Consider the following 18,563-nt stretch of genomic DNA (forward strand, 5'->3'; position numbering starts at 1 on the left):
ACTCTGAGCTCCTCTTACTGTGTTTAAAGCTGAGCTGGGATGTTTTCAGGAGGATCTTGTTTAGGGCCTCAGATTTTCCCATGATGGCGGAAAACGGACAAAAAAACTAAATTTGCGTTCTGACACGGAGAAAGGAATCTGACCCATTTCTTTTTATTTATATATTTAAAACAATGTTCCAATATGAACCGGGAATGCCTCACATGCATGTTTTGTGAAAATATCAATATAAACAATAATTCTTTACCAGAAAATCAATGTCTAGAAAATGTGGCAAATGTGTCCAATTAATTCTGCCGATAATCCCGTTTAAATTATCTCGCTACACGTCATGGTTCGTCTGGTAATCATTTTATTCTGTATAATAATTCCAGCGTTCATTTTGTCTTCTTAATTTGAATAATATTTTATGGTTTTATTTATTCAGGAAACTTTATTCAAATCTTCTACTTTTTTGGGGAAATTTAATTTGATCTCTTAGGAGATCAAAGTAATTCCTGAAAAAGTGAATCAAAGTCAATTTCCTGAATAAATGAAACCTGAACGTATGTAATCCTATGATTGAAAACAAATGCAGAACTTCATCTGAAGTGTGCTTCTAATGTATTGTGATTATTATGAGTGTATTAAAATCTATAAAGGCTCTTGTAAAAAGACAGCATTAGCTGATGGTGTATTAGCTGAACTGGTGATCAGTTGACCGGGTGACACGCCATACAGCTGTGCAGAGTTTTGTGCAAATGTGGGGGTGATTATCTGATTGGTGGTAATTAAAGGTTTCATTAATAATGTTTTGGGATCATATCACACAATTAAATGGGATTTTTCCAGTTAGCAGAGTGGCTAAATGTAAAAATAATAACAGTAGTTGACTCTATTAACCCTATTAATCATGTTTGGTATGATTTAATATCCAGTAAAGTTGTCTAAACTGGGAAAGATGATGAAAAGGAAACAGAATTTTTGTAGATTTCCAAATGGGAAATCTGAAGCCCTACTTGTTCTTTCAGTCATCGGCTAAAGACAATGACCTTCGGGGAGGGTTTGGATGCAGATCCACCTCCACATCCATTCAACCCTCATGCACTAGAAAAGATGCAGAATATTGTCCACATGAAGAGGAAGCATCGTTATGAGCTGAAACTTCGGAGAAAAAGCTGCCTGGAAATGTTCATCCTGTCCTTATGCGTCTTCTAAAGCAGGGGTTCTCAACCTTGGGGTCAGGACCCCACTGGGAAAAAGAATAATCTTTCAACAATTTGAGCCCATTTTTGCTTTTTTTATTTTTATATTTTTGCTCCTTTTAATGCATTTTGCTGCATTACTCCCATTTCTGCCTTTTCTCCATAAAACTTCACTGCTTTTTCTGCACATTTTTACTCTTTTTCTGTCTGTTTTTGACAACTCTTATTTGAGTCTTCGAACCTCTATTTAAAGCACACTTCACGCTTTTGTTTTTTGTCAATTTAACCACATTCATGATTTCAATGCCCATTATTTGCCCGTTTAAACACATTTTATCTACATTTTAAAATTCCATTACCCACAATTTGCAACTTTTAACCAATTTCTGAGGTTTTTAATATCCAAATTCACCACCTTTTCCACCATATTAGGTCACTTTTTACCCATTTTATTTCTGACTGAAACCAGGATTTACATCTTTAAGACAAATATATATTATGAAGCAAATAACACTAAATAACACGAACTTCCTGGATAACAGTGGATATTATTCAGATGAATAAATAAATGTGGTTATCACACATTCATAGAACAATGAACCATCATTTTGCTGACTTTATGGATGGACCCCAAAAATCTCTCCCCTTTATTCTCCCTTATAGATGGCCCTGTCTACACATGACTGTTCTTCAATGTTCATGTCTGTGTTCAACCACCTTCAGGTACAGTGGGGGTCCCCGCTCACTGGCACCTAGGTTGAAAACCACTGCTTTAAACAGCAAAATGCAGTTAAAATAAGAGCTGTTAATACCAACGCAGTCCAACAAGCAAATCAATGAAAACATGAGCGGGTGAGGCAGAGCGGCCGTGCGTTATGAAGGGCTGAAAAAAAGGAACTAGCAAAGGCCGAGCAGAGCGGGCCGCGGTCAGCTGATGGCGCTGAGCGGTCGTTACATTAGCTAGTCGTGGTCGTTGCAGGCAGCACCGACGCTGGCCTGGAAAAACAGAGGGAGGGAGAGAGACAGAGAGAGAGAGACATACAGAGAGAAGGATGGACTGAGTGAAACACACACAGGCACGGTGCAGATGAAAGGAGACACAGCACCACACAGTCACAAAAACACACACAACACCAGCAAAGTGCACAAGGAAGCTGAGATTTACCACAAATCCAATAACCACACACACAATAAAACACGTACACACATTAAAACACACACACGGTTAGACCTGGGTTAAACAAAGTTAACTACATCATTCCAGCATGTTCATTTGCTCTTCTTTTTTGAAGTAATATGTTAAGGTTTCATTTATTCAGACCACTTTTTTCAGGAAATGTACTTTGATCTACGACACGTTTGTTACACATTTCTTTCTCTTTATTGGGAATTTTTGTCATTTTTATATCATATCGTGAGTGTTTGTATCATATTTCATATCATATTGTGAGTTGACTATTTTATTACACCCCTAGTAAGGATACATCTACGCAATCAGTAGATGCCTCAGGAGATCAATGTAAATTTCCTGAAAAACTTTGCCTGAATTAATGAAACCTTAACATATTAAAGGTCACTACACACAAAACCGCTCATCATTTGTTATTTAGTATCAAATAAAATCCTTAATCTAAATAAATAAATTAAATAGACAAGGGAGGTACAATCTTTGGCTTTTTGAGAGAAAAGATGGATTTATTTTGTATAAAATCTACTATTTGACCCAAGTCTGCTCACATCACTGACGACTGCAGAGGAAAGAAAAGCAGTTTGACACAAAAACAACACACTGTTGTTTACAAAAGACCCCCCGTGCCCACTCACAGTGACCGTGGCCAGTAGACCCTCGGGCACGTTGGCCACAATGATGCCAATGAGGAAGATGACGGCCTCCAGCCAGGTGTAACCCAGAGCAATGGAGAGGATGAAGAAGGTCACGCCCAGGAAGACGGCCACGCCCGTGATGATGTGGATGAAGTGCTCGATCTCCTTGGCAATAGGCGTCTGGGGAGCAGAAACACACACACACGCACGCACGCACGCACACACACACACACACACACACACACACACACACACACACACACACACACACACACACACACACACACACACACACACACACACACACACACACACACACACACACACACACACACACACACACACACACACACACACACACACACACGAGTAACTCGTTTCTATTCCTGGATGTTTGTGCAATTATTCCAAGTTAAGTTAAAAAACATGAAGGTGAGTAGAAATGTCACCTTGCCGGTCTCCAGGCCAGAGGTGAGGGTGGCGATGCGGCCCATCACGGTGCGATCACCAGTGCACACCACGATACCACGAGCAGTTCCTGCAAATACAAAATATTTCTACTGTTGACATTTGGCGTGTGTCCACAAGAGGGCAGCAAACACCACAAATGGTTCAAACTTTGAAATTCAACCTATTTTCATCACTTTTTCTTGCCATATTTTTGCTACTTTAAATACGTTTTTGCTACATTACTCCCATTTTTGCCACTTCTCTATCAAATTCCAATGCCTTTTCTGCACTTTTTTCCACTTATAAACCCTTTCCATCACTTTTCCACCTAATGTTGCATATGTGGACCCATTATTGTCACTTTTAGCCTCTTTTCAACATATTTCATGCCTATTTTTGCCAATTTAACCATATTCACGATTTGTCATACACTATTATTTGCCAGTTTAAACTAATTGTTCCAACTGTAGAAACTACACAAGGACCATGCACACACTGAGAACCTCCACAGACGCTAAAACCTGAGAAACATTCAGTCCATTGTTTTTGTTCACTGCAGTAGTTTGTGAAGTTTTGCTGCTCATAAAAAGTTGAGGGTGCTTAATTAGTAATTGCAGTTGTTCTCAACCTAATAGTATATTTCCTGTAAAACGGGTGGGTGAGTGTCACACAAGTGTTGCTAACGGACATTTCTGTGACGTAATCTCAGTGCTCTACTTGCCTTCGACACAGTTGGTGGAGAAGAAGGTGATGTTGCGTGTTTCCAGAGGGTTGTCGTGGGTGCAGTCAGGTGAACGAGTCTGAGGCTCTGATTCGCCGGTCAGCGATGAGTTGTCCACCTGGACAGAACGACAGGAGAACGTCTCAATCAGACACACAGTGAGAGACAGTGACCTCCCTCTGTGTGTGTGTGTGTGTGTGTGTGTTTTCCACCTTGCAGCCGTGGGAGGAGATGACGCGGAGGTCAGCAGGGATCCTGTCGCCTCCTTTCACCTCAACCAGGTCTCCGGCCACCACCTGCTCAGCATTGATCTGCATCTTCTCTCCCTCACGGATCACCAGGGCTTGCTGTGAACAGAAACATGAAAACACTGTAAAACTATCCTGTATTTTATGGGTTTGTTTCACGTGCAAATATCGTCAGCAATATCACTCTGAGAAATCAGCGTCTAATCTCGTCCAGTTTAATTGTGTTGTGAAATAAAGGAACTGAAAACAATAAACGAGTGTTTTTCAACCTTGGGGTCGCCTGAAATAAATGGAAAATTATTTTTTTTTTTAAAAAAGTTAAAAAAATAAGAATTGAATTAAAAGATTAAAATCACATTTTTGTCATTTCAAAAAATCTCAAAGAACTGTTTTCTATATTTTCACTTCTTCAATATAAATATAGATTTAAAAAAAAGTATTAAAAAAAATAATTAAATGATAATAAAAAATAAAATTATATTTTTGTAATCATATCACACACTTCCATGGGATTTTTTTCCCTGTTTAACGGGTGACTAAGGGTTAGCAGTGTGGCTAACTTCACTCTAGCGACGTAACCTCCCCGTTTATATAAATCCTCTGAAGCATATAAAATGTAAAATTAATAACAGTGGTTGATTATTAATCTCATTTAACATGTTTTCAGGAAGTTCAATAGTCAGTAAAGTAATTTAAACAGGGAAAGATCCAGAAATGGAATGTTTCAGCTAAAGGTAAAGCTTAAGTTTATTGATTTGGTTTAAATTTAATCCACAAAGTGCTTTTCTTTAGATTGATAAAGTTAAGTTGCTAAGTGAGCATCTCGGTGGATTCCATGTGGGGGGAGGTGGGTCTGGTACCTGAGGGACCATGTTCTTGAATGATTCCATGATCTTGGAGCTCTTGGCCTCCTGGAAGTAGGAGAAGCAGCCGGTGATGATGACCACAGCCGACAGCACGATGCCCAGATACAACTACAGAAACACAGAGAGAGGAAGAGGAGGAAGAGGAAGAAGTGAGTCTAGGGTGAACATATTTTGACACTTGGGCCGACCTCTTCATACTCAACGTTTTCTTGAATCTACCTTATAAAAATACAATATAGTAGATAAATAAGTTGTTATTGTCCATAAGGTTTAAAAATGTATTTCTCTCTTTATAACAAAAATGACTAAACTATATCACCTTTATGATGATTATAACAATCTGTCCTTGAAAAATCTTATAAACCTTTTTAAAATCTCTCATCTGCTAGAAATGAAAATATATATATTTTAAATGAAAAAACCTCAAGGCCATTAGAACATTAAACAATCATTAAATATACACTTGAATGAATAACTATGAAAGTTTACATCACATGGTCCCATGTTGACTGTGAGCTTTATTGTCTGTTGTCTGTGGAGGTGATGAGGTCTAGACCAGATGATGGAAAATTTACCTTTCCAGTGTTTCCTTCATTTTTAAATCATGTTTTATCTTCCAGGAGGATCTTTCTGCTGATATGTTTTTAATTAAATCCACCAGTATTTGGTCTCTTTCAATCCATCTTGGACTTTAGTATCTCTACAATTTTGTCCCAACAAAGCAGCATCTTTAATGACTCCGTCACTTGTGAGTAAAATTATTGTAATATGCCATTATGGCTGTAAAGAGCAACTCATTAGCTTTCAGAAACTGGTGAAATTTCCCACATAGAGCAAATATTAGCGGAGTTAGGGCTATTTAAATAAACGTTCCCCTAGATGGGTTCAAGGTCCCTGGGAAACCTGGACACAGACACTTTCTGACCAGTTGTTAGTGTGTGTGTGTGTGTGTGTGTGTGTGTGTGTGTGTTTCAGCTCCAGCTAAACATGCTGTGGGTGTCAGAACGCTTCGTCCTCAGTCCCTGACGATGCTCTGATCCGACATGACAAAAGAAGCGACCCGTTAACCTCCCTCCAACCATCCCAGTAGTCTCTACAAAGCAGACACAAACAGCATGGTGTCTGTCTCCATGACGATGAGTAAGCGGCTATGATCGGAGCAAAACAGCTGACACAACCGCTCAGACGAGGCGTCGTCCCGAAGGAACAGTGACTCAGTGAAACGCCTAAACTGTGTTAGAGAGCTTGCACACTCACAGCAGTGTGTGCGTGTGTGTGTAACCATCTGTAAAGTGGTTTTCTATGTGTGGTGGGCCATGTTGACCACAGACAAATGTAAATGTACAAGCTAAGGCGTTAAAAACACTAATCACACTCCTTTAGAGACAGGAAGTAAAACCCATAAAAGATCAAAGCAACACAGTAAACAATGTTGTTTCTTATTTTGACTGAGTAAAAAACATTCATTAAATATCGATTCATTAAAATCATAAAATTGATTATTTAATTTGTCTTTTCTATCATGTTTAATTCAGTGCTGTGGCTCAATTCTTCCTTCTTAAGGTAAACATGAATATTATTAAGGTAAGAGTTTTTTTCTACTATTTACAGCATTAGATTTCTGTGACTGAAATATCGATAACTAAATAAAAAAAGGAATAGAATTGTGAAGAGAATCGGGCCTTCAATCAATCGATCGATACCCAGCTCTACGACCGATATATCGGTTACTGTCCGACATCAGATATTGACTTAAAAAAAAAAAAACACGCAAATAAAAAGAATCAAAACATTTATTTAGGAAACCACTTCAGGAACCAGGATCATGGTAGGAGTTGTTAAGAATCACTTAAATAAAGTTTGATTCAAAATACTATACTTTCATTTATTCAGACAACTTTTTTCAAGAAGTTTACTTTGAAATTTACTTTGATCTCCCGACATGTTTTGACTGCCAACTGTCAGTCTTCCTCAGAGGCGGATCACTTTCATGTGTCCTTACGAGGCCACGCCCAGAATTTTTTTTTTAAAAAAGTTGTCTGAATAGATGAAACAGACAAAATGAACATGCTGGAATTATTGATTTAAAATATTTGAAACACTTCTATAACACTGTTTTAGTTTTGTTTCAAAATATGTTAAAAAAGTAGAAATCATCATTTATCGATTCTTAAGCTCGGTATGGTTTTTCACACCTGGTTACGTGCTGCACAACACACACTTCTGATACGATACCGATACTGCATCCTTTGGCCGATACACGTATTGATCCGATACGATCAATCAGCATGAATCATACATACTTTATGACTTATTTTGTAATGAGGAATGTTAGAAAAGTCTAGATAAAGACTGACCCATTTATTATTGAACATAGGGTTACAGACATTTTAACCTTATTTAGAAGAATATTCTACAATTGATCTTTCGCAAAAGCCCCGCCCCCATTGTTTACTCGTCCGGAATGGCTGAAGAACGTGTTAGCGAGTCTTTTTGGGGTAACAGCTGTGTGGTATCTTTCAGATCCAGGCAAAAGGGCTTGCTGTGGAGGGATATATTAAACATATCAAAACAAACAACAAAGGGGACGTTACAACTATCAAAGCGATTCACAGAATTTGCGCAGCTCCAGCTCACAACTGACCTTTTTCCTTCATTTTACTTTGTTCACCTATATTTTTTATTCTTAGTGTGTTTTCTTTCCAACATGGACGCCCAAACTGCACTATTTTTTCTGCTTCTTGTGTCTGCACTTTTTGCGATGTGTCGTGAAATACTGCTGGGATTGTTTACAGCTGAGATCAGCTGTTAGCACTAAACTGTTTATATCAGATATTTCAGTTGCTAAGCGATATGAGCCCATACTAGTAATTTTTTTGCTGATATCGGACCAATATTTAATATGAACATCAGATCAATGGCACCGTCACTGTCTTACTCACGTTATCTCCGGCCGGCTCGTCCTCTGTGGCTGCCTGGATGGCATAGGCCAGGAAGCAGAGGATGGCACCGATCCACAGCAGGATGGAGAACCCACCGAACAGCTGGCGACAGAACTTCACCCACTCGGGGGTCGTAGGGGGAGGAGTCAAGGCGTTAAGACCGTCCCTGGCCAGGTATTCTGCTGCCCTGGCATTGGTCAAACCCTGTAGGTGGGGCCAAGAGAAGAGAGACAATGAAGATGGGATAATTCTATTATAATACAAATTAAAGACTAATAACATCAGTAAACATGAACATGTGGTTATTATCTTCTTACCTGGACGATATCAGTGTTGTATTTCCTGCAAACTTCCTCCACAGACATTTTATGTTCAGTCTAAAAAGGAGCAGAGGAAGTATTTCATGAATTTAACACAGACATTTTATTCTATTCAAGTGTTTCCTCATTCTGTAAATTAAGTGACTCTGATTTAATCCTATTTAATGCTTCAGATTAAAATAATATAAATCTAGTATAAAAATATAATTAATTAAATATCAAAAACAAAAATTATAATTTTGTAATTTTTTTCTTTCAAACTAAAACACCACACACAATCTCTATACTTTCACTTCCTCCAAAATAAACCTAGATAAAAAATACAATATAAAAAAAACAATTAAAACATATTGTTACTAAATAATTAAATTAAAAAATAAAATTAGACTTTTGTATTTAAAAATATACATATTATTTTTCAAATTAAAACACCACACAATCTCAAGTTACTGCACTCTATACTTTCACTTCCTGAAATATACATCTAGTTACAAAACATTATGTATATAAAACACTTTTATTAAAAAACACAAATTAAATTTTTTTAATATTATTTTTCAAATGAAAACACCACACACAATCTCAAACAACTGTATTCTATACTATCACTTCCTCAAATATAAAAGTAGTTAAAAAAAATACAGTATGAAAATTAAATAATTAAATAGATAATTAAATAACAATAAAAAATGTCATATTTTTGTGATATTAAAAATTGGATCAAGATGCAAAAAAGGTTGGGTGCCACTGGATTAAAGCGTCCTGACGTGTAGACTGTAGAGCAGCTGCTACAGTGCACCACGTGCACGTCAAACAGGCAGGGCAGATTACAGCTGGAGAAATGATGATGTGCACGTACTATTGGGACCTCCTTCTTCAGGTCGTCCAGGTCCTTTCCTCCCTTCTTCTTGGGCGACTCCTTCTCATCCTTGTCCTGCGTGGTGGCCACGCGGTAGCTGTCCGACCGTCCGTACTGGAAACATACAATAATTGTTTTAATTATGGGTTCACATTGGAAACAATGTTCAAATACAATGATGTCTTTCTTTAAAGGCTCAGTGTAAATCAGACAGTGAGCACAAACTATCTGAGGAGCTCCACTTTAACTGACATTTACTCCAGGGCTGATTTAGGCTGGTGTCGTTCACACGCTGCTGAGGAGTGTGTGTGTGTGTGTGTGTGATATCTGCCTCGTCCAAACACAGAATAAATGAGATAAGTGATCTTCAAGCAGCATCATGCAGGAGTTTTTAGCATCATCGATCTCTGTGTGGGGCATGAAATAGCAATATCTATTTTATTTATTTATTTTATTTTTTAACAATTTGACACTGAACATAGCCACACATGCAAGTCTTGGGAAAAAAAAAACACATTTATTCACAATTTGTCTTGGTAAACAGGTGGACAGAAAGACAGAAATGTCAATACCTGCAAAATCTTCTGAAATAAAAATATGAAACTGACCAGGGTTCCTTCCAATTTTTTACACCGTGACCCTGAATTATTATTATTTTATCTATATTCCTCTAAAACACAATTTCTTGCATTTTAGGGGCCAAATTTTGTGAAGTAAAGCTAAAGTTTTTTTTAAAAATCTTTCTTACTATTAGTTGAATTGTTGAAGGTGTTGATAAATGTAGTAAGAGAGTTACTCATAATTGTTACAGATCCTCCAAATACTCAGAGATACTGTATAGACAAAAAAATAACATTTTTTGTATTTGGCAAGGTCGCGTCAATTGTCAAAAACCATAATTTTCCATATCTCATATCATACAAGTTTGACGCTTACATTTAATAAAATCTCATCTCAAGTGGAGTACTTTATTTAATCAGATCAAAGCTGTACCACCTACCAGTAAAAAGGGGTCAAAAATCACTATAACTTGGCCACAAATTTGAGATACAGTGCTCAGACTGGTACCAATGAAGAACATTTCCTTTCAATGTGTGACTTTGACCTTTGCTCAAGGTCATATTTAAGGTCAAGGTCAGTCTTCTGTTTTTCCTGCATTATATAACTTGTCAACAAATCCAGATACAGGTTGTCATTTTTGCCAATTTTCAATTGCCAAATACGTATTTGCCTTGTGAATACAGGTCTTGCCTAGTTTTATTTACTTTACTCGTTTGATTGTCTTTGCTTAGATTCTGACGCTCACTGTTTATATTGGACGGTAATTATGGGTTATAAAGCGGAAGATGCAAATAGGCAGCATCAGGGGCCGCTAAGTGGCTACAAGGGTCCTCAGGTAAAGATTGGAGCATCCAAGCAAATCTCCTGTAGTAAATAAATGGTGCCGCTGATGTATTTATTTATCGGTTATGCAGGTTAAATAGAGTTTAACCAACCCATGCACACCTGCAAGTCCCTTTTGAGTCCAAGTGTGCAACAATTACTACAACGGTACGGTATCAATTAAAAAAGGAAAACTACAACAGAAAATGGGGCGACATCACACCGTAGGGGATTAAAATCACAACGCTAGCCAGAACCCTGGTAGATATCCCAGTCCCTCCAAATTCACAAATTCAAGGACATTTCACCATATTTGCCTGGCCTCGCAGTTTTCCAATGCTTTATTCACATGAATGCAGTCATTTTTAGCTGCAAATTATAGAAAGAACTTGAAATGTTTTTAAAATCTTGCGATTTCTTCCAAAATTGCACATAAAAAAAAAAAAAAAAAATCAGCCACAAAATATTTGTTAGATGTACTAAGTTAGAATACTGGGACAAAGATGATGCGAGGATATGAGGAGACATCATCAGCATAAGCAAGCATTTAGTCATACATTCCACATGGTCCAATCAGTGCACACCTACGTATGTGTGTGTGTGTGTGTGTGCCATCTGTCAGATTACAGCTGTTTACTACAGAGACAGATTAACCCAGTGAACAGTCAGAAACCCCTCCCTCTTCTTTTCCATCATAGCCTGTTGTCGACCCTCATCCATTCGTTTACTCACAACTTCACGACTAATTTAATGGATTTATTTTTCTGCAAACGTCAAATCCTTCTTAAATTTAAACTCATTATGTTTTTCTTTAGTAGTGACATCCAAATATAATATACCTTCATATCATTACAGTTCAATAAATGGCAAATCTTTGTCCAAAAGTTGTAATTTCTGTGTGCGATTGAGCAAACCAAAGCTTGCTCTTGTCATTTCCTCTCCCTCTGATCTGAGACAGAGCGTGTGCTGTGTTTAAAGCTACAGGCTGAAAACCTGAGGACGCTACAGCACCAGATGTTCATGGATCAGACTGAACATGCCTTCTCTGCTGTGCCTGCTCGGGGCTCTGCAAGTCTGTGATACAGACTAGTGGGAATGGGTCTGCCTTAGGTGTCAGGGTTCTCACAACATAGGGGGATCGCGAGGTGCGCAAGTGTTGTATTTTACGATCTGATGCGTGATGAGTGGATCTGTCTGATTTTATCTGCTGAAAGTGAAACAATTGAACAGTCAGATCATATCTAGCTTTTAGAGGACATGGTTGAAGTGTGTCATGTTCATAGCTGGACGTAACAGTAACTGATGTATGGCCTCCAGTTCAGTGGATCATCACTAACACGTACGCAGACACACATGCACGAGGAAATGGATTATCGGGCGGATCAGTGTACTGGTCGACCTAGAAAACACTGGTTGATTGCTCGTCTGCATCTCCAACACACACACATGCACCACAGCAGTGGTCGGCTTTCCTTTGTCCCTCCCACTTTGTTTACATTCTCCTCCCTCCCTCCACGCTGCATCTCAACTCCAGTTGAACTAATAGGAGACGCTTGGCACTGGCAGAGAGATGCAGCTCTGGATGAGTGACGTTTACGCTGAGAAAAAAACATTTACTACAACAAAAGTCTACAACAGGATTAAAGCCCCGCCCCCATTTCCAATCACGACTAAAACCTCTTTTAAAGAAACACAAAAATAATTTTTAAATAAATGTTTAACACTGTATCCTAAGTAGAAACCAAAACATCAGGAAGAGGAAATGGGACAAATTGATATCCAGGTCAAGAAAAGATACAAACTCTCACAGCGAGATGAGACTTTGTTGTTAATTTTGGTATATTTTAAATTCTTCCTATTTTTAATACTGTTTACTTGATACAGTTGTTGCTAATTCTTAGAACAGCATGAAAAGCATTTCTAAATAAGCCACACTACAGAACTCACTCACACGTGCTGTCTCTTATTGAAGAAAAAGTCAAAAGTGGCACAAATTGTGCAACTGTTTGTTATAAATAAGGCTGTGTGGAATTTTGCATCAGCAAAAAAAATATTGCCATTTTGAGAAAAAATATGGAGATGTTTCTTCTCTTGGAAATAACATATATCCAATTGTCTGATAAAACCAGGGTTAGAAATGACAAAATTAATAATAATTAATTAATAATAATTTCTGACGCTGAAATAGAGATACGATGCAAAACATTCCTACCATACCTTCCCATTCAAAAAGTGGTTAAGTGTTTGGATGAGACAAACACACAGATTTGTCAAATCTCACGAGACCGGTCCTTTACGCTCCATCTCACGTATTACTACCGTAGGCCTATTACTGTTTCAACTTCAGGAGCATAAAAAGATACATTATTTAAAAGATTGTAATTAAATAATCCCAATTAAGGACTTTTAACTTGATTGTTGGAACATTTAATGTCAGATTAAAGGAAACAAAAAGGGAAGTAGAAATATTCTCACACAGAAAATCAATAATAATCCAAATTCTTCAATTTTAACTACATTTTCATACCTTTTAAATTGTCTTCACTATGTTTTGAAGTTATAATGTCATTTGCATTTCAAACAATAATAGAAAATCACTGTTTAACAGAACAAATAATAAATTACAGTTACGTTCTCTCCTCTTAACATCAGCTTCACTGGATGGATGTGAGGCTTCCTAGCAACAGCCAATCAGCTCCCTCTCCTTCTACATACAGGAAGTTGTTACGAGTTAACAGGCACTGGTCAGTGTATTATTATCCAATGTAAGAGCTTGAGAAAGCTCAGTAAAACAGGAAGTGAGGTCACAGTGTGAGGCCCAGTGCATTCTGGGAAATGGCTCCATCAGCCAATGGATCCAATCAGAGCACGTGGAAAACCCTGAGTGGGATCGATTTCCCCACAACCACTCAGAGGTCGAGTCACCTGATTAATGACGTATCGATGACTCCTTTACGAAACAAACATCAGCGTAAATATGGCACAGTTAGACTGCACATGTGATGAGAAACACCTGCTTTTAATTATTAAAATTAAACTTTACTTTAATCACAGGACAGATTCAGCGATGGGGGGAATTCTGCATCTCTCATACAGACAATTCCCCTAAAACAATGGGAGAACATGCAAACTCCATACAGAAACGTTCTACGCTTACAAAAAGAAAAAAAAAAAAACAGTTGAGTTTTCAAACTGGAGTATTCTATGTTGGCTACCCTCAGCTTTTATTGCGAAAGGCCAAAGTTGTCATCACATATCCGGTCCTGGAGAGCTGCTGTCCTGCATGTTTCAGATGCTACCCTGTGTAATCATCAGCTGATTGTAAAGGTTTGCTCATTATCAGGCTCTCTGCAGAGCTACATGATGACATCATCAACATGACAGCATGCAGGACAGTAGCTCTCTAGGACCAGACTAGAGTAGCTCTCAGGATAACAAGGGGCTACGTTAGCCACACTGCTAACCCTCAGTCACCCTTTTAACACAGATAATTCCAAAGAAATGTGTAATATTGTCCCAAAACATGCATGTGATGCTTTTCTGTGTCGTGTTGGGGCTGGATTTTAAAGAAAGAAAGAAAGAAAGAAAAATAATCATAATAATTTTCTGTTTCAGAATGTGAAATCAGTTTTTTCCATCTGTTTTCTGCATTCATATATAATTTTCCCTTCTTGTCATTTTGGATCATCATCATTAAATTCACTGTTTATTGTTGTGTTAATGTAATATTTAGTATTAACTCATAATGGCAGTCTTCAATACATAATTGTTAGAGTTGACATTTTCCATGGTTTGGGTGGTGGCTTTTGAACTTCTGGCCTGAAGCATTACATTTTTTAAAAAGTGGGCGTGGCCACATCACATACACTGTTCCCCATAGTGCTAGGCTGTGTTTGAAACTGCACACTAACGTACTACTCATACTCATAATGAGTATGTACATCAAATTCAGCCGGCTTGAGAAGGTAAAACATGATAGAAAGAACATGGAACATTATGTAAATGAACAAACTAATTCAGTTGTAGATATCTCTCCAAACACAAAACATCTATTAAAATCCACAATATTTGCAGAGCTCAGTTTTCCACCTCTTATATCACATGACGATAGTCATTTTTAATCTCAAATTGTTGAAATGACTAAATTTTTCCAAAATCTGGCAAATTTTCCTAAAATTATTCCATGAAGTTTTCCCAAATTCCCAAAATCAGGGAAATGTAAGTGAAGATCCTCCAGGGACTGGTGATAACACTCACATAATTTATCATTTATCAAGTACAAACCAGGGCATGTTAATGTTTAATTTGCTCTTTTCCAAATGAAAATCTGTGGCCCACTTCAGATCAAACTGGTCTGTATTTAGCATCTAAATTAAAATGAGTTTGACACCCCTGCCATCGGGGATCAGAACGGCCAGGAACTCTGCCAGTTCCTACACAGACTGGTGAGAAGAACTGTGTATAATTATCAGTTTTCCATGGCTTGTGAACTCCTGGCCTGAAGCGTTACATTTTCAATAAGTGGGCGTGGCCACATCAGACACACACTGTTCTCCACAGCCCTATATCTTCCACCCCAGGTGCATGATGGGATGTGAGCCTATCACTGTCCATCTTCCTTCATTGAACACCTCTTCCAGCTCCATCTTTCCTTCTCAGCAGTTTTCAATTTTTTCAGTTGTTCAACTCTTCTCAAGGTGACTCATCACCACCATGAAGGCGTCTATAACCATCACTCCCATCAGTCGGAGTCAATCCCAGTGTCTCAGTCCCACTGTTACAGATCAGCTGACCTTTGTGTCATCCACTGCCTCCAGTCTGTCATTGATTGGCTGCTTTGTCAGCTGACCCTCTCCACATCTCCCCACCACCCCCCACTAATATGGGAGTTCCCCGTCACCTCCTCCTCCCCCGTCTGAGTTGTGTGTAGCTTCTCTATCGGGCAACGGCAAGGACGCCGGGCATCACTAACCATGACAGAGCGCCGCCGTTTCCAGCGCTCATCCTGGCCATGCCCCCCAGCGTGGGCGTGTCATGAATCAGAGGGGAAACCACAGCGTGCTATCATCACACTTCATTAGTTCCACCATTAGAGGAATACTGGTGATCCTATAGGATCTATAAAGGCATCTAATGCAGTTTGTTCATGTTAAACAAGCAAGAAGTGGACACGTGTCAAACTCAAGGCCCGGGGGCGAAATCCGGCCCTTTGAAGCATCCCATTGGACCCGCAGGAGACTCTCAAATGACACAAAAAATAGGAAAAAAAATGCGGCAAAAATAGGAAAAAAATTATTCATTGTCTTTATTTACGAGCAAATTCGGAATTAGTTTTAGTCAAGATTTAGTCATCAGGATTATTTCAGTCATAGTCCAGTTTTAGGCGACTAAATCTCCAGGGATCTCGCCAGCGCTGTTGAGTGTAGGGACCCCCTACACTGTTACTTTGATCCTCTACGCTGTGACTTTGATTCCCTACGCTGTGACTTTGATCCCCTATGCTGTGATTTTGATCCTCTACGCTGTGACTTTGATTCCCTACGCTGTGACTTTGATCCCAAATGCTGCAGGCTAACATGAGGAAAGTTGTTGCTAGCGGTCTTGAAACATGGCAGGAGAAACGCAGTAAACAAGTGGCAAGTCAAATTTTCTTATAGAGAAACACTTTGTGTTTGATGATGAAGACCTCGAGCAAAGACACATCACGTGCAACAAGTGTTTTGTTTTGTGCTAAAGTGAATATTTTTGTGTTTGAGGGATTTTATTTAGCTTTAAAAAATATATCTGACATTGTTTTGTACAAACAATAAACTTTTTGGTTGAAAAATAATCATTTGAATAATCGTGATTTCAATTATGACTATTATTTTTTCTATAATCAAGAAGCCCTACCTTGGCATACGTTGTGAAAAATTCCTGGTGAGAACCCTGATATGTAACACATCAATAGTGAAATGACTCCTTTTCTCGCCAGTCATCCCACTTCAGATTAAACTGGTTTGTGTTTGGCTTCTGAACTAAGATTAGTTTGAGAGCCCTGCAGTTTTGAGGGATCATTTCCACATTCTGAGGTACAGGACGTTGTTCAGGACCTGATGGTTTTTGGTTAAAGGGTGTGAAGTGAGAGGAAACACGTCCTCGTTCTTCTCAGCTGTGAAACTGTGGCGAGAAACCATTTTGATGCACGTCTATGTGGCCCAAACCTGAGCCGCCTCTGCTTTTCTCCACCTTCTCCACACACACACTGCTGTGACATTACGCAATGGTTAAAAAAATAACAAATATATATATAAAAAGGAGGATGTCTGGGCGTTTTACAGCCTGTCACGCTGCCGTGAAATTCTGTGGTTTTTCACCAACATCATGTCACACATTTGCATGTAACTGGGCAAAATCGATCAGAAACGACGTCCTTACTGGGAGGATTGGGAGTCACAAATTTGCTCAGGCTCTAACATCTGGATACAGATGCTCAGACAGGGGTTTTTCCATTATTTTGTAGCGGTTTTGTGTCCGTTTCATGGTAATATTTGATTACAGATAGGAAAAAAATGCAGTTTTACAGTAAAAAAAAAAAAAAGGTTTCAGGGCCTTTGGCCATTTACACATTGACATGTCTGCATGTATGACAGTGATAATGATCAATATGTCTGCTGTGCATGATCGAATAATTATAATATATGGATGTCATCGGGTAAAAAAAGAAAAAAAAGGCGTGACAGCTTTAAAACAACACACAAATCAGTCAAATTTTTTAATTTCTGCACTTTGTGTGTGTGTCGTGTGTTTCAATTCAAATGCACAAACTGGGGGAAACGTTACAGTAACGCGTTACTTGTGAAAACCGCGCAATAACCTGTGGAAAAATGAATCAATTAACAAAATCTCCAAAAGTAACAAACATGTATTCATGCTGGGCGTGGCAGTGCACGTTATTGACGTTTTAATGTGATATTAAAGGGGGAAACAGGTGCGTAAAAACGCACATTTGTGCAAAAAATATGCGCAAATTCATCACACCGTGTACGGCCTCAGTGTTTTATGTCATTCACATGTATTCATTACAACATTTACAGTAAAAACATCATTTTCATACAGCTGGAGGTGAATAAATGTGCATAAAAAACGATATGAATTCAGGACTTACCCCCATTTTGGCGCAGTCAGTCGGTTTTGTTCAGCTTTTCCTTCCCTAACCAGGAAAGATGGATTTAAGACGAGGAGATGAGGCAGGAAAGAGCCAAAAGGTCTGATAAGGAAAAACAGGAAAACCTGCCGCTTGCTCTAATGGCGACTAAAAAATAAATCAATTAACTGAGATAAAACCCAAAAACGCCCCGTTTACACAGCACCAGGCAAGCAGTGACGAGACAATGGCGACGAATCCTCAAACGCCTCAGTCAGCCTTCAGGGCGTTGAGATAAATGAGGCTAAAAACGAGGTTAAATAGTGAAAATAGTCGCAGCCGTTGGTGATTTTCTCCGTCTTTCTGCCAGGCGCAACGATGCCGGCGGAAAGGAGAGCCGGCTTGGGATGCTGTGTCCCTCCGCCGCTGTGCGCAGACCAACCGCAGCGCCCAGGGTACCCTGCGGATCCCTCCGAGGATGCAACACGGAACAAAAAAAAAGTCCCTTTCACTCCAGTCATTCTTTATTTTAAATATCTTTTTAAATAAAACTATATTTAATTACTAAATAAGAAAAAACAAGAACCAAATACTTACTTTGTTTTTTGGAAGCAGAGCTGCCACGGGGGAAAATATATTT

The 18,563-nt window shown here is 38.7% G+C and overlaps 1 protein-coding gene across 1 annotated transcript in view; it reads right to left on the reverse strand.

The window, feature by feature from the left end:
• The window catches only part of atp1a3a (ATPase Na+/K+ transporting subunit alpha 3a), a 29,449-nt gene extending 11,108 nt beyond the window's left edge, over nt 1-18,341 (reverse strand). Inside the window, exons 1-9 of the mRNA XM_028461637.1 lie at nt 17,945-18,341; nt 9,415-9,528; nt 8,553-8,612; nt 8,236-8,439; nt 5,288-5,401; nt 4,392-4,526; nt 4,180-4,297; nt 3,458-3,546; nt 3,009-3,188 (exon numbers count right to left, since the gene is read on the reverse strand). Coding sequence (XP_028317438.1) covers nt 3,009-3,188; nt 3,458-3,546; nt 4,180-4,297; nt 4,392-4,526; nt 5,288-5,401; nt 8,236-8,439; nt 8,553-8,612; nt 9,415-9,528; nt 17,945-17,950 — 1,020 coding nt within the window. The 5' untranslated portion in view covers nt 17,951-18,341. The remainder of the gene's footprint in view (nt 1-3,008; nt 3,189-3,457; nt 3,547-4,179; nt 4,298-4,391; nt 4,527-5,287; nt 5,402-8,235; nt 8,440-8,552; nt 8,613-9,414; nt 9,529-17,944) is intronic.
• Between the last annotated feature and the right edge of the window lie 222 nt (nt 18,342-18,563).

The sequence above is a fragment of the Gouania willdenowi genome, chromosome 11 (assembly GCF_900634775.1).
Source record: "Gouania willdenowi chromosome 11, fGouWil2.1, whole genome shotgun sequence".
Classification (NCBI taxonomy): Eukaryota; Metazoa; Chordata; class Actinopteri; order Blenniiformes; family Gobiesocidae; genus Gouania; species Gouania willdenowi.